Consider the following 10,887-nt stretch of genomic DNA (forward strand, 5'->3'; position numbering starts at 1 on the left):
TCATTCCCCCACTAGTGACGAAATTTGTGCACGTCATTTACCAAGCTCAACGAGCAGATGAATAGCCAGCTGGTCAACCGCCAATGAATGCAGTCGAGCTACCAATATTCTAACACGTCACCAACTATGCATGTATTACTGGAATCGCTTTGCGGTACAAATCAACAAACCATATCCTCTTAGATGGAATCGGTTTTTTCTCTGGAAGGTTCCATCTATAGAAATCGGTCATCAGGAGAGAGTATTAGAATAATCTGTTCATTAGATCTCCGAAAGGGTAGTTTTCTGGCCAGATGCGAGCTTAATATAATGAACGATGACATGCTTGAATTAAAGTATTTTCAATTTTTATCCAAAGGATTTTGATTGCGTGGTCGTGTATTACCCTGAAAACCTATCAAGTTCAGGTGGATTAGCTAAGATAGAGTGAATCATGGAAGTGCTTTATTGATTAGCAAGTCATTCAAACAGACCTTAGTATAATTATTGCGTTGAGTGCGCAACGAACATCCAAATGGCTCGGCGGATAAGAGTGAACCAAGAGCCTTATAATGGATTTCTTCTGCCAAGTAAGTTGTCCATAATACCTTTTATGCATAATAAAATGCTATCGTACCTTTATCGTGTTCACTGCCATCATCGGAAGATATTACCAGTAAAATCAACACTGACAATGGAAGCAAAGGAATTACTAAACTCCGGCAGATGATTAGCTGTGACTTGCCTTGATTTGTTTACGACTCTAGAATTGTTCCATAAAATATGAATATCCGTTGCAGTATGCTTACAAAATAGATTGGAATTTTCTACAGCGGAGACACGAACTTTGGACAAGATGTATGTGTGGCGCGCTAAAAGCGGAATTTCCTGTTTTGTTTTCCAATAGGAGACGTTTTTGTATGGGGTACTAGGACTTAACTGTCTACATACATAGACTTATGTGGTTCAGCTTTTGTTAATGACCTGATCAGCTTAAGAAAAACCCAAAGTACACATAACAGGCATAATTGTAAAAAAGCCTCTTGGAAGTCCAGAGAAGCATTTAAGCTAAACGTTCTTGAGAATCTGTGGACATTTTGTTCAAGTTTAGTTTCTTGAATTGTTATGAGTACTACATATAGCCTATTTATGGCTGATTAGCAATATGCTGGACAACCCTGACTTTCTCACTTTAATGCATCATTAATAATAGAGCATTCTAGTTTTACGAAACTGAATACAATCCCTTGGAATCCAGTGGTGCTGTACCAACATCCATCCAAGCTGACACCAATGACACAACAGCAATGAATATAACACAGTTTGAGACGCGAGATAACAGTTAAGTTCGGAGAGTTCAAAATGGAAGACGCGATGGAGGAGTTTGACCTAAATCAGACTACAACCTACTTCCCCAAATGTTCAATAAAGTAATGACCATCAATCCGAGTGGGTTTTTGATGGGCTCATCTGGGGCCGTTGTATATATTGTCAAGTCTGGCAATGGGCTTATCGGTAAAGACTCGTGGAAACATGTGTCATTAGCTTCTGCATGGTTGGTAGAATGCGAATTCGATGACGAAGAATGGAATTGGAGTGAGTCTTTTATGCATGCAACCAAATTTCAACATGATATAGCAAGTTTTCGGAACAATGAGAGCAAGTTGAAGGTTGATGGAAAGTTGCGGACTTAACTTACCTGATAAAACTCAAGTAGGAAAACACCGGTCATGGGCCTTCGGGGACTTCTCAGAAATTTCATAAGTGGTGTTCCTTTGAGAAAATCTGCCGCAGCATTTAGGATATTGTACCAAACGAAACGTGAGATTGCCTTTGTGCAGAGTATTCAACTGAAGAATATTACCAGCGGGAGATCCAGCTGGAATTCGGTTGAGCTTCAAGATTTGTAGAATTATCGATCTCGACCGAACAGTGGAGACCGTTCTGACGCAACTGTTACAGGTGACCTCACATCAAGTAGCAAAAGCACTGGGATCAAGTTTTACTCTTCAGCAATGCTTTGCCATGCTGAGATTTGAATTCTGAACTTCCGCGAAACGACCACGTAATAACTGTTCCACGAACACAAGCTGGAGGCACCCGAATTTTCACCTCTAAGAAAGCAAAGTTTTCACACTTGAGAGACATGGCTGGTCCACCGGATGCCTTTTAAGATTGGAAATCCTGAAACTTTGCTAAGAATGGGTGGTTGGTCGAGATGTTGCCAAAAACAACAAGATATGCACAGAATGGGAGTTACCATCAAACTCTACTTCCCTGATTTCACTCATCTCCTTTTTAACAAGCTTCCTTCATTTTCACCTATTTGGCAAATTTTGTTTCTTCTTCCTTATCAGAAATGCTTCTGAAGATAATCGCAAATCTGCTTTCCCTGTGAGTTTGTTTGCAGGTGGAAATGTATGTTTTAGAAGGAACTTCATAGCATGTGAGGGGGATTGATAACCGCGTACCTCATAGCGTTGTTTGATCCTCTTACTATTATTCAGGTGAACGGGATCCATCAGATGAAGGTGCTAGATGTAACATTTCTGAACTTACTCTGATGTGTAAGCTTCGCTGTGAAAAGGGCCATGACAAATTTCGAAACTGCAACTCAGTCTGATCGAAGTTAAACCACTACTCATGGGTTCGCCTTATACACTCATTTGCATACCGATTTGGTTTTGACTTGAGACTCGTCCGGAATCCAGCTGAATATCTCGTTTATGATTTGCTCTCTGAATTGAATGTGCTGCACAAGCTGTATCATGTTTCAGTTGGTATGCTATTCGAGATATCACAGTATGTTGCATGGACGTGACACACTACTCGCAAGGTTGCTGAAAACTCTTCGACAACCCACGACCGGTTTCGCTCTTCTTAGGACTCATAGGTAAGCGCGCTCTCCGGGTTTCCGTCATCCCTTTGTGCTACTTGACCTTCCATTTTGTTTTTGATGGAAGACTCACATGGAACCCAGATGAATATCTCGTTCATTACGTCCCCATTCAACACCTCGAGGGGTTGGTAGGGAACTGACTTTAAACCACATTGTAGAGGCAATGGAAATATACTGAAATCGGGGTAGTCAGAGAACTGAACCACCAGGCCATCACAGATTCCAAGAACCACTTTAAGAATCTGTAGCCCATGCTCTGTTAAGGCTTGTTTTGTCAAGCCAGTTTTAAGAAACGAGGTAATAAGTATCTTTTCGAAATAACTACAGTACATTATTGGAGCAGTTCGCCCTACCTTGGGCTCATTTTCACGTTTTGTCATCTGTCCCAAGAAGCGCTGAGGGTTTCCAAGCTGGAAGTTCCCATGTCGCACAATTACTGAATTCCACAAGAATCATTTCTGATTATGGATTATGATGTGCATTTTATGTCTGTGTCTAAAGCAAAGATGGTAAAAGATGTCAGCTAGATTTCACAAACGAGGGACTGCACAGAGATAGCGGATACACCCGACTAGGATGTGCTATTTTAAGAGTTCGAAGAGGAGGTTGAGTTATTCTCAGATGTTAGGTGAATAAGAAGGGACACTGAAAGGTTTTGCAGAATTGAATCCAGTCAAGATTCAATGAAAAATAAAAAAGGGTAGCATAACAGCACAACGCTTTTAACGCATGCAAGATGAAAATGTTCTTGAATTCACATGGCAAAAGGTTTACCGGGTAATTCCCGCCCTCTGAATCTAAGCAAGTGTGAAATTTGTGATGACAGATCACAAGACAGATTATCATTTCTCAAAAATTGTTTGCGCATTATTTGCAGCTGGTTTAGAATGAGGTAACTCGGGCATACATAAGCTGAGTGGACTCGCCAAAAAGTGAGTGAAAGCATTCACCTTATTTGGAACTCAACAATTCCAAAGGTGGATTTTTCATTCTCACATGTTTCCCATTTTTTTGAGAAGGAAATCAATGCCTAATGGTTTTAAGACACCAGTCGAACAACCAATCGAAGGGAGTAACTCTGGAACGCTGGATCCCCAAAAATATGGACCGTTGTAAACTCCAGATGACACAGAAATAATCTAGTTGATTTACTTTCCCCGAGGTAGACTTATACACCAAAACAAGTTGTTGGAGTCGTCCATCTCATTGTTCTCTCAAATAACTTCAGCGCTGCCCCGTTCGATCTCTCCTCGGTGCAGTGAGTCAGCTGATTTCAATGTGTTCTCGATCTTCGATATGGACCGAGGGTGGGGGCAGTGACAGACCATCGCAAAATGCATCGACCCTTGTACTTCTTCACGGTTGATGCGCAGCATACACCCAAAAGGCGTTACAGCTGAATGATTAACAATCGCACTCCCGTCCCATTGTACTCACAAGTTAAATCGGCTCTGTTCACGCAGCACCGTAAGTGCTCACGACAAGCGCTGTGGGCCTACGGAAGGATGACCACGGCGGAAGCAATTCAAATGGCTTGTTTAAGCCGAACAATTTGGGAGCAATCTCTTGAGTGGGCCAATGGGGATCAGGGTTGCAAAACGGACTCAAGTCATCAGCTTACGGTGGAAATGTGCACTTAGCCAACAAACCTACAAGACTCAAACTCATGCGTACAGCTGAACTGGACCACTGGCAGTGCGAATGCTGATGGACCATAGCTCATAAGGAAGAAAATTAGTTCTAGCTTACGAAAATCTGTGAGTCAGTAGTCAGTGCCGTGGATTGATTCGGAAAAAGTTGTGACTGAAATGGCTGTTGAGATTGGGTGAAAAATAGGTATGATTAAGGCGACCAACCTGGAGAAGAATCGTGACACGGAAATGACAAGCACAACGGACTAACTGTGAAGCCCATCAGACTTGAGTTTAGTTCAATTGAGTTTTTCAACCACAGATGTTCAAAGGTGTGGACACAAAGCAGCCATTCTACATACCTGTTCTTGTCAATGGGACGCCAGAAAATCGGTGAACATGCACTTCATGGAACATCAAGTTTCACAAGGCAACGAATGAATCTATAAAATGAAAAGGTTAACAACCAGAATTTTCGGTGATAAACCTTTATACAGAGGGCGATTTTACGACAGCTGAATTTGCTGAAAACGCCGTTATCTCGGCATCACGAAGTTTACCCTCTTTTCGGTTAGTTCCGGTCTTTCGGTGATAGATCCGGACATACATTTCATGAGGCACACTAGGTGAACACGTAGACAAAAAAGTATCACCTCAAATGTCTTGTCTTCATAGAAAGACATCTACCTAACTCAAAAGGCTTCACGAGCGGTCATCCGGTACTCAATTATGGCGGACTTTAGCTAAAAAAAGAGGACAACAAACCGAGAATCTCCACATTTCTGCAATTCACGTGAGAGCTGAGAATGTGAGCTATGCATTATTTTCTTTCCCATTCCAACAAGTTGTTTTAGTGACAAGGATTAAGAACGAAAGACGGTTATTTTAGTGATGTCTTCGGGGGATATATGCTTCATTCTTGTTCGAGGTTTCTGGAGCTCCATACGTGGAAACTCACTTCTTGTTTGCAGTTGATAGAAACGCACACCACTAAATGGACCTGAACGTGTATGCTCTATCGGAATACCGTCTTGACCTATACATCCAAAGTTTCTTCATGTTATTTGAAAGCTGCTTATATTAACACTGATTCTATTATTGATACAGCCCGCAGGGCTTTGAGCAAAGCTTAGGTTAACTCCAAACGCATCCGCCCTCTGCGATCCTTTTAGCAGGATACACTCATTTGCAAACGCATTGTGTTTTGCGAGAAAATCACCTGGATCCCACCTGAATCTCCTTTCAACTAAATATGCAAAAAGAGTTTAAATAGGCCAAGCTACTATTTTTAGACTTTGCTGAACACAAACATTCAATGAGTGATGGCCAACTTCTACTGAAAATTACTTCGAAACTTTTCGTCACTCAGTATACCTGGGCATCAGTTTGATCAGAATGTAAGAAGACACACGGCCAAGAAATTAGGAAGATTGGCTTGGTCTACTTTGGGTCACGTCATTAGTGAAATCAGCTTATTTGTATGGGGCAGAGTGCAGTGTGCGTGATCATACCATATGCTTAGGAAGAAGAAAGTTGTCGGTGTTTCCAAAGCGTTACTAGCGACTGATAGGAAGTGGAGGGCACCCGATATTCGTCTTAGGGTTTACGGGAAAATGTCACAGGAGATGAATCAGCGACCCTCGATCGGCTAATGTAATTTAGGTTACATGATTTGTATACCGGGTAATTTCTGAGGGCGAACGCTTTGAAACTGGAAGGCAACGAACGATTTGGTAGTGAAGCACGGAGGACATGATCAACAACCGGTTTTATGCTGCGACATACGATTGGTAGGTCGGTGACTTCAGGGATAAGTGTATGGAAAAATGAAAACACAGTCGGAGTACAGAAGGGCCACTTACGAAAACACCTCAGGATTATCTGTAAGAAGCTTCCTTTAGAAAAGTTCCACAGGACTTTCTGTCTGCAAACATACCACTCAGTGTAGTCCCGGAGGAGCTGTTTTATCCAAAAGAAGGAATACCTGAACATCATTATCCATAGGAGATTACATCCCTTTATTCGGAGGCACCAATGAAAATTTTAAATGACGCAAGTCTGTGCAGCGAAGCCACCTGAAACTCAGTTGAATGGATTGTAAGGTATATTCAATGCTGCAACCAAATTGATGTTACCCGAATCTGAGTTTATCCATTCATTACAAAAGTGTGAAATCATCATCATCATCAACAGCATGATATCAGTGTTCAACACCGATGCTTCACTGCCGTACAACCATGATTTATTTGAAAGCCTTGTTGTGGAGAAAAGAGTAAAGGTGGACGGGGAATGGATTTAGTGCTAGCTTACCACAACCATTCACTCAGGCAATCTGGATAGAAACTGACAACAAGAACGCCACTGACATCACTGGGCAGCCATATCTTGTAGTGTCTCCAACCAGGCACAGTGAGGATTACGCGGTCCCCACCCTGGAAGGCGAGTAGCACCGACAGCACCCAAGCGTTTCGTGATCTCCTTCATACTCCTCTGTTTCGCCCGGTTGTAAAAAAAATGAAAAATAAGGAATCGTTCAGCTGTAGCACCCTTTCGGTGCGTAGCTTCCATGCCGCACGAAGGAGGCACGAGGGCTTGGATACCGCCAGGTTGCCAAAGCCTAGACAGGCGAAGTCGAGAGGCAGAGGTCAGTAAATTCGCGCTCTAACCACTTGGTCCATCTCGTCCCCATCGCTTGGTTGTCCTCACTGCTCACCGCTTCAGTGTAGGTGAAACAAGAACTGTGCCACGGTGCACAGTTATTGGCTGACACAGTACACCGTACACAGTACACACATAACCGATTCCAGAGAATACAAAAGCACCTGAGGGGAGCACGAAAATAAACTACCGACAAGACCAGAAAAACTCACCGAATTACGTGACACATTGTGTGAACTGGGTGCACACCTGCTTACGTAATGCTAATTAGTCAAATGCGTAACTACTGTTTCCATCATGATTTCGTCAAGGCTTCCTAAAGCAAAGTTAGTTTCCCTAAGCGTTAACGCCATCAGCCGAAAATCTCAGGCATAGCTGTCAGGCTAGGGTGAATCCCTTACCATGGTCGACAAACCAAAGTCTTGGGGAAATCTCTGTACTTTCACCTATTCCAAATGCTTACGTCCTTTCAGTTCCTATTTTATCACATGTACTGCCTAAAAGCATAGTATGAATCTGCAATTTTGCTTTCCACCCACAAGGTCAGATACCGCAGCTGAACCCTGTGAATACGTATTACACGACAGACAGCCGGTGTAAACGATATTTTTGTGCTGTTTGTGGAGATTGCCACCCGGTGAACACAGACTGCACTCAACGCATCACAGAATGGTTGACTGGGACCACCTTACCAGACGCATTGCATCGATCACTGGAAGCAAATATCATCGATTCTTACACACAGATGCGTTTTCAAAAGGCAAAACAGGTGGAGAAAAGCGCCTGTGACATTGTTTATATGGAGAGTGAGCGCAGAAAAAATGAGGCAAATGCACTGTCACCATGCTGAAACTCGGTATATTCTCTCCATTTTTCAGCATTTATTTTCAACGATGGTTTTGTAAATTGAGTTCAATTTTTTAGTCCAAAAGCTTTTTTGTTTTAAATGTTCTAGATCCACAAAAACCTTGGCGCCTATTCACAGAGGGCCTATTGCTGCACCATCTCCAGCTGGGAGGTGTGCCGTATTATCTTGTTCATCTGTTGCAAATCAGAAACAATAGTAGCAGGATTGATAGTACCGACGGTGCGCACTAAATTTCACTTGTGTTAATACACAGCGATCAGACTGGTGCCGCGGCCGTTGTGAACAATACCTACCGGTTGGTTTTTCTTCCGCCGTTTCAGCACCAAATCAAATGCCAAAAATGCATGTTAGATGTGTACATCCGTTTAATATCTGCAAAACTGGCTAGGCGTGCACTAGTCTCGACTTTCGTCAAGACCTCAAGACAACCTATCACTCGGCCATTGTCAAACAGTTTAAAATCCAACACGAATAAGGATATCAACTGCTGATTCAAAGCAGTCATTTACGGCTTGTATCACAAATCGTACAAGAATTCTATCTGATCAGGTCTAAGATTACCTGCAAATCTTTCGTGTAAGTCAGACTATCTGCATCGTGTGCAGATCCAATTTAAGTCATGGGAGATATACAGACAAAATACATGGCTAAACGACGTTAAATGATCACGCGAGAAGTATGGTCTGAAACAAATATCGAAAGCAAGCGTTTTGGTCGAATGAACAAGGCCCATGTAATTCCTTCACACCATACTTAACGGCCTACTATTGTCATATATTATGGAATAGACAGAGCGAATACATTAACTTCGAAATGTATTTTATGAGTCTGTGATAGGACTCCTGCTTGACATGGGGCATTGAATATGCTGCCTGTCCACCGACAAAACCGAGGCTGGGTGTGGATGGGAGTGTCCAAGACGAAACTGGAACCCGGTCGTCTGTATGAAGGGCGAAAAGCTCTTCCTTCCGAATAGAGTTTAATCTGACTGAAACTTAAAGTTGACCAAATATTCAGCCATATGGGTCACCGAAAACAATGAAGCACAACAAATGCTGCCCGAGATAACTTAATCTGACTGAAACTTAAAGTTGACCAAATATTCAGCCATATGGGTCACCGAAAACAATGAAGCACAACAAATGCTGCCCGAGATAACTAGCGAGAACGGCAAGAATATCACTGCCACCTGTTAAAGACAGACTGTCAATCTCGAGCTGTGTTTACAATTACAAATGTAGTTAGAACGGAGACGTGCCTATTACATCGTTCGAAGAAAATATACTGAGATGGGTGTTCACTTCCGATTAGAAGTTCTGTAAGACCGCCTGTAAAATGCTGCAGGTGTAACAGACTGAATCAGCACATCAAACATTCTCTGGGTTGCCAGTTTCCAAACTAAAAGGGTCGTTTGCGCCGGACACCGGTTGGAGCATTCAGACGCCTTGAACCACACTTGTGTCTGGGATGAGATGGTTTTAAGTTCGTCTTCATTTTGACAGGGCTCAACTTAGACAAAATCTACACACTTCCTCAGACCGTTCCCCCGCCCTCAGTTCCTATCGCGCCACATTTTTTGTTCCTCCATTTATTGCCTTTCTACTCCTTTGAGTAAAATCGAGGTGTATTGAACTCGGTTGTTTGTCAACCCTTTGACCGCGCGGTCAAAATTCGGTGACATTTTCGTATGCATTGAAAAGTGGATAAGCAATAAAAGAATGAAAGAAACCTGGTGTTAGTGATTTCAGAGGCGCAAGCCGGCTGAACGATCCACTTAAGAAGGGGTTACCTAAAACTCTCCCGGTATATATAAGTAGCCCAAGCATTTCTCTCGCACCCCTCTATATCCACGCAGGCTGAACGTCCTGCTTAGTAGCCCTGCTGACCAAGTTGAGTTGCGGAGCGCTTCAGTATCCAGCTGATCCGATGAATTCATATCAAGATATCTTTTTTGGACAGGCCTCTACCTATCCTGATGCAATTGCTCGGGTTTTCTGCTTTGCCGTCTGACTGAGTAGCGATGACAGGCACGGAATCAGTCGGTACAAACGGTGTGGTTTAGGACAGCGGTTGCCAGCCGAGGGGACGATTCCGCCCTAAACGGACAGGTTTAAAGGGGAATAAAAATTAGACTCTATAGTGTCTAGTGGAAGGTTTTTTGTTGCAAAGGCTTACGTGGCCCAGACTACTTTTCTGCTATCCACCAGCTACCTAAGTATGTAGGTCGCTGACGGCGTGAACACGTGTACGGACGCGAAGAATCCACAAGTCGAAACGATCCGAAAAGTCCGCCGATACTATGGTGAACAGTCAACTGAGAAACTAGTCAGAGCTAATGGAATGCAAATCGGTGAGGTGAAAACGGTAAACAATGCGTCATGTTCAAGCCTGGCATGAAGTGGAGTGGGGGTACGTCTGGCTTGTGGATCCTCATTCACATTACATGTCCATCGATTTTCTGGTGTGTATGTGTGCTACCCTGCGGATCTGCTCCATATCGACACCGTCAGCTCTATACCGTCTTGGGGGAACGTCTTAGCTCTCAACGATGATGCTCTCGTGGCGCAAAATGTCAATCCAACAACGATCAGGATGCGAATCAGTGTGGTAGACCTGAACAAAGGCATGAAAAAACACCATTTTCTCTAGATGATTGGGGTCTCAAGATGTGATTATCATCTGTATAGCACATGGCTACTACAATTTCTCTTTGTAAAGAGCACCTCTTGCGATTAACTCATTGAAAGCTCCTCGAATGGTGAGGTTTCCTCCTAGGGGGGACAAGTGAAGATTAGCTTTGGTGGGTCCCTACGGGCATCCTAACTGTAGTTTCCCCCGGGAACATCGATCAA

General features: G+C 43.1%; 1 protein-coding gene across 1 annotated transcript; it reads left to right on the forward strand.

The window, feature by feature from the left end:
* Positions 1-479: 479 nt before the first annotated feature.
* Positions 480-8,319, forward strand: T265_03335 (hypothetical protein; the record flags this gene model as incomplete). The annotated part of the gene is made up of 2 exons (XM_009167796.1): positions 480-569; positions 7,710-8,319. The coding sequence occupies 2 exons, from the start codon at positions 515-517 to the stop codon at positions 8,015-8,017; spliced, it is 363 nt and encodes a 120-aa protein (XP_009166060.1).
* Between the last annotated feature and the right edge of the window lie 2,568 nt (positions 8,320-10,887).

Source organism: Opisthorchis viverrini (assembly GCF_000715545.1).
Source record: "Opisthorchis viverrini unplaced genomic scaffold opera_v5_46, whole genome shotgun sequence".
Classification (NCBI taxonomy): Eukaryota; Metazoa; Platyhelminthes; class Trematoda; order Opisthorchiida; family Opisthorchiidae; genus Opisthorchis; species Opisthorchis viverrini.